Here is a 5,804-nt window from a genome sequence, read left to right as displayed (position 1 = left end):
GGTTTTGTATGTATTATTGTTATTAATGTGTCTTCTTTTTTGTATTCTAATGCCTGATAGTATTGTTCTTATCATTCTATGGTCTGTATTGAAATTAAGCTGGTTTACAGTATTCACATCTTTAAATGCTCTTTTGTTATTGGTTAATATAAAGTCAATTTCATTCATATGCATGCCGCTAGGAGATATCCATGTCCATTTTTTAGATTTTTTCTTCTTGTAAAAGCTGTTTAAAATGCTCAGTTTGTTTTCCATTGCAAAGGTTACTAACCGTTGTCCGTTGTCGCTTCTTTGACCATATCCATGTTTGCCTATTGTATATTCTTCTCCTATGTTGCAGGTCCCTATTTGGGCATTAAATAAGATTTTTGCTAGAAATTTGTACTGTTGATTGTAAGTCTTTGTAAAAATGTTCAGTTTTTATGGTATCTTCTTTTTTATTTGTTTCAGTTGGGGCATACGCTTGGATGATAGTCCATGTTTCTTCTTTTCCATGATTTAAAAGTAGTTTAATATTGAGGAGTGCTATTCTTTCATTAATTCCTCTTATTTCTTCTATTCTGCTAGCCAAGTTGTTCTTAACAAGAAAGCCAACTCCATACAGCCCAGGTGTTTCGCCCATGTAATGTAGAAGAAATTTACCATTATGATTTTGAATCCCTTCACCAAGGCGTCTCATTTCGCTTATTCCAATTATATCCCATTTGATATTATCTAACGCCAGTTCTAGTTCTATGAGTTTTTCATCTGTTCGTAGAGATCTCGCATTTAGAGTTGCGATATATATATCTGAATTTGTGTTTCTTTTTCGTTTGATTTTTTTGCTTAGAGGGTTTAGGTCATTTTCCCCCACGAGGACCAGTCGGCTTGGGGGAGAGTTTTGTTTCGTTGTATTTTCATTTTCTTTCCTGATATTTTGTTTAGTTTTCCGGCTCGTTAATTGCTATTGGTTTTTATTAGTTGTATAGTTAGAAAGAGAATTAGATCTATTTCTCATGATATCAAAAGCGTTAGCTCTGTTGTCCTTCGGCGTCCATGTCTGCTGTTTCTTAGGTTGTGCGTTGGTCTGGGGCGATGAAGACAGTTGTCTCTTACGCTTGTCCTTGTTTTCTTTTATAATAAGTTTGTCATATTTTAGGTATGCAATATTCCCCTTCCTCCTCTCTTCCTCCAGTTTTGGTACTAGTTCTTTCCTTTTCTCCAATGTCTCTTTAGAAAAATCATCCTTAATATACATGTCTTTTAAATTCTTTTTATTCTTCATAATTTCACCTTTTTTCATTTCTGATAATAAGGACAGAAGAATTGGTCGAAGTTTTTTATTCTCCCTGTTTATTTTGCCAAGTCGGAACATTTTGTTAATCTCCCATTCTTCTATGTTAATATCTAAATCTTCTTTGAAAATCTTTTTTATTTTTTCTAGTAGCTGAGTGAATGATTTTTCCTCCTCTTTTACACCAAACAAAACCAAATTATTATTTTTCTTCTCCCTTTTCAGTTGTTCTACTTCTTCTTCTAACTTTCTTACATTTGCTTTTAGTTTTTGATTTTCCATAACAATCGGCTGTAATTTTTCTTCCATCCTTTCCATAATTGTATTCGTTATAGACTCTGTTATCGATATTGTTTGCTTCGAGAGTTCAATTTTCATTTTATCGAATAAAAGTTGAAATTGTTCATCCATTTCTACCAAATATTGTTTTGTATATTTAAATATTACGGAAGACGGTAGGTTAAATTTAGACAGAACAAATAAAAAGTTAAAGACAATTTTAATTTGTCACTGGTAACACTGATAAGTCAATGTCAGTTTCAATATAAACTTCCTTTTAATTGTCACTTAAGATAACCTCACTATTGTTCGTTTCACATTCACACTTTGTATTTAGAATAATTCTCGTATGAAAAACCAAGTCTATTATCTCCAGATCTTCTTGACACTTATATTTATTAGATTGTGATAATAACAGCTTCGAAGTGGTACTTTAATATTAAAAAATACGATTAATTGGGGAGTTGCACTGTAACGATGTTTACGCTGTCGTAACCGGAACCGGAACCGGAATATAATCTGCCATATTAGAAATTTCTTAAAATAGGAAGTTCATTATAAGAATGTTCAGAAGGAGGTAAATTTTGATATCATTCAATAGAGGATGGTATATTTGATGAAAATAGGATTATTCGTTGATTAATTATTGATTCTCAAATAATAATAATAATTAAAATTATGGAAAATAATGAAATATATGAACCAAATGAAGAAATAATAGGCCTAGTGTCCGGGGAACCGGCAAGCCAGGCACGCACTGAGGAGGTGCGGGTAGCCGCAATGGAGTTGTGGGAAACTCGGCTGGCAACACCAACTGCCGGCCTGAGGACGATCGAGGCTGTTCGTCCAGTGTTCCGCCAGTGGTTAGCGCGGCGTCACGGCGTCCTAACCTTCCGCATGACACAGGTGCTCTCGGGGCATGGCTGCTTCGGGGGTTACTTGTGTCGGATCGCCGGGAGGGAGCCCGACGCTCGCTGCCACCACTGCGACGACTGCCTCGATGAGACGGCCCAGCACACGTTGGAGGTGTGCTCAGCCTGGGCGTCTCAACGTAGCGCTTTGCGCGACGTCATAGGGGACGACCTTTCCCTGCCGGCCGTGGTCAAGGCTATGGCCGGCAACGAGACGTCGTGGGATGCGGTCTCATCCTTCTGCGAGGCAGTGGTGCTCGAGAAGGAGTCGGCGGAACGGGCGAGGGAGGCTTTTGCCGAAGTCGCCATCCGCCGTAAGAGACCGGGTCGCCGGAGGGCGGCACACGATCGCCGCCTTCCGCCCTAATGTGCTAGAGGGCCTACCAACCTGGCCCGAGTAGGCGCGCACAGGTTGCTCCCGCGCGCTACTCCGAGCAGGCCGTCGAGGGTGCCCACACACCCTTGACTCCGCGACGTGCCTTGCAGGCTCCCGCCGCCGCGTTTCGCGGAAGACTCACGTCCCCGTGTCTCGCGGCCAGTGGCGGTCGAGAAGGAGCACCGTGAGGTTTTAGTGGGTATTGGGATTGGCCTTCAGCCGGTCCACGAGTCCCACATAACCCGCTCGAGTCCCCACTCGGGCCGGTATCCGTCAAAAGGCCTTGGTGAAAGTTCCTTTAAGGTTTCCCGATCTGCTGGCAACCTTCCTTATCACCGCTAGGCTGTCCACCACCTGATTTTGTAGGTCAGACGCAAGTATGGCTTCGTCCTGCTCTTTCTCGGATGGTAGAGACATGTCCGAGAGCCTGGAGCTAGCCCTGGCCAGTACGGCCGCAGCGCTGTCAGACACCTCCTGTTCTGACCTCAGCGGCAACTCCTTCCTTTCTGCCTCACCGAGACCTTTCCGTCTCCTCAAGGCAACCACTTTTGTCGCCGGTCTATCTGGCTCTCCTTCACCAGAAGACCCCGACTGATCGATCGGCTTCCGAGGCCTCTTCCGCCTGTCCTTCAGGTATTGTGCCCGACTTCGGCAAAAGCCTCCCTCGTCCGTTCCGCTGACTCCTTCTCGAGCACCACTGCCTCGCAGAAGGATGAGACCGCATCCCACGACGTCTCGCTGCCGGCCATAGCCTTGACCACGGCTTGTCACGCCACTTACCGCCAGCACCTTCCCGCGCATTCCCGCGCGTTGGAAAAAATCGGCTTTCGCCACTTACCGCCGGCACCTTCCCGCGCATTCCCGCGGGTTGGAAAAAATCGGTTTTCGCCACTTACCGGCGGAACCTTACCGCGCATTCCCGCGGGTTGGAAAAAATCGGTTTTCGTCACTTACCGCCCGCACCTTCCCGCGCATTCCCGCGGGTTGGAAAAAATCGGTTTTCGCCACTTACCGCCGGCACCTTCCCGCGCATTCCCGCGGGTTGGAAAAAATCGGTTTTCGTCACTTACCGCCCGCACCTTCCCGCGCATTCCCGCGTGTTGGAAAAAATCGGTTTTCGCCACTTACCGCTGGCACCTTCCCGCGCATTCCCGCGGGTTGGAAAAAATCGGTTTTCGTCACTTACCGCCCGCACCTTCCCGCGCATTCCCGCGGATTGGAAAAAATCGGTTTTCGCCACTTACCGCCGGCACCTTCCCGCGCATTCCCGCGGGTTGTAAACCTCCTTGAAGGCCCCTCGGAGCCCGAACGATCGACACCAGTTTCAACTGAATCCGAGCGGGGAAAACTGAAAAAATTGGTTTTCGCCACTTACCGCCCGCACCTTTCCACGCATTCCTGCGGGTTGTATACCACCTTGAAGGCCCCTCGAAGCCCGAACGATCGACACCAGTTTCAACTGAATCCGAGCGGGGAAAACTGAAAGAGGGGCCTTCAAGGTGGTAAACAACCCGCGGGAATGCGCGGGAAGGTGCCGGCGGTAAGTGGCGAAAACCGATTTTTTCAGTTTTCCCCGCTCGGATTCAGTTGAAACTGGTGTCGATCGTTCGGTCTCCGAGGGGCTTTCAAGGTGGTATACAACAAGCGGGAATGCGCGGAAAGGTGCGGGCGCTAAGTGGCGAAAAACGATTTTTTCCAACCCGCGGGAATGCGCGGGAAGGTGCGGGCGGTAAGTGCCAAAAACCGAATTTTTCAGTTTTCCCCGCTCGGATTCAGTTGAAACTGGTGTCGATCGTTCGGGCTCCGAGGGGCCTTCAAGGTGGTATACAACCCGCGGGAATGCGCGGGAAGGTGCCGGCGGTTAGTGGCGAAAACCGATTTTTTCAGTTTTCCCCGCTCGGATTCAGTTGAAACTGGTGTCGATCGTTCGGGCTCCGAGGGGCCTTCAAGGTGGTATACAACCCGCGGGAATGCGCGGGAAGGTGCGGGCGGTAAGTGGCGAAAACCGATTTTTTCAGTTTTCCCCGCTCGGATTCAGTTGAAACTGGTGTCGATCGTTCGGGCTCCGAGGGGCCTTCAAGGTGGTATACAACCCGCGGGAATGCGCGGGAAGGTGCCGGCGGTAAGTGGCGAAAACTATCCTTCTGCGAGGCAGTGATGCCCGCGAAGGAGTCAGTGGAACGGGCGAGGGAGGCTTTTGCCGAAGTCGCCATCCACCGTAAGAGACCGGGTCGCCGGAGGGCGGCACACGACCGCCGCCTTCCGCCCTAATGTGCCAGAGGGCGGTCAGTTTGGGGAAGCTGGCCGCCTACCAACCTGGCCCGAGTAGGCGCGCGCAGGTTGCTCCCGCGTGCAACTCCGAGCAGGCCGTCGAGGGTGCCCACACACCCTTGACTCCGCGACGTGCCTAGCAGGCTCCCGCCGCCGCGTTTCGTGGACGATTCTAGTCCCCGCGTCTCGCGGTCAGTGGCGGTCGAGGAGGAGCACCGTGAGGTTTTAGTGGGTAATGGGATTGGCCTTCAGCCGGTCCATGAGTCCCACATAACCCGCTCGAGTCCCCACTCGGGCCGGTATCCGTAAAAGGATTTCCTCATGTTAAAAAAAAAAAAAAAAAATGTCAGGTTAGGTTGGGGTGCTTGGTCGGATGACCTCCTCGTGTGTTCACCCGCTGTTGGCCCTTTCTCGAATGCTTGTCGTTCGGGGGGGACGAACAGTGTTGCGGACCGGTGCACCCTGGGCGGCGAGTAATTGGTGCCTACAGGATTCGTCCTTGGGTAATGATTGCTCGCTGGCTAATAATCCGGCGTGGTTCTTCGCGTGTCCTCTGTCATGCAGAGGTCACAGTGTGAGGAACCGGAGGGCGTGCGTGGTGTGTACTCACCCTACCGCCACGCAGGTGCAGTGATGTGCCAGCGCCGAATATATCGGAACTCCACTCTTGGTTGCGGTCATGTCTCGTAATCAG

The 5,804-nt window shown here is 48.9% G+C and overlaps 1 protein-coding gene across 1 annotated transcript; it reads right to left on the bottom strand.

Annotated features, from left to right (window-relative positions):
• Window positions 1-382: 382 nt before the first annotated feature.
• On the bottom strand, window positions 383-2,151 carry LOC146526406 (uncharacterized). The gene has a single exon (XM_085207175.1). The coding sequence runs from the start codon at window positions 1,682-1,684 to the stop codon at window positions 944-946; it is 741 nt and encodes a 246-aa protein (XP_085063301.1). The 5' UTR covers window positions 1,685-2,151; the 3' UTR covers window positions 383-943.
• Window positions 2,152-5,804: the final 3,653 nt, after the last annotated feature.

Source organism: Heliconius melpomene, unplaced genomic scaffold (assembly GCF_056956725.1).
Source record: "Heliconius melpomene rosina isolate 202511_hmr_F unplaced genomic scaffold, ASM5695672v1 ptg000055l, whole genome shotgun sequence".
Taxonomy (NCBI): Eukaryota; Metazoa; Arthropoda; class Insecta; order Lepidoptera; family Nymphalidae; genus Heliconius; species Heliconius melpomene.
This window is presented reverse-complemented; position numbering and strand designations above follow the sequence as displayed.

Bases quoted from the DNA above. Each gene is read 5' to 3' on its own strand.
- LOC146526406 (XM_085207175.1), bottom strand. From the start codon at position 1,684: ATGGATGAACAATTTCAACTTTTATTCGATAAAATGAAAATTGAACTC.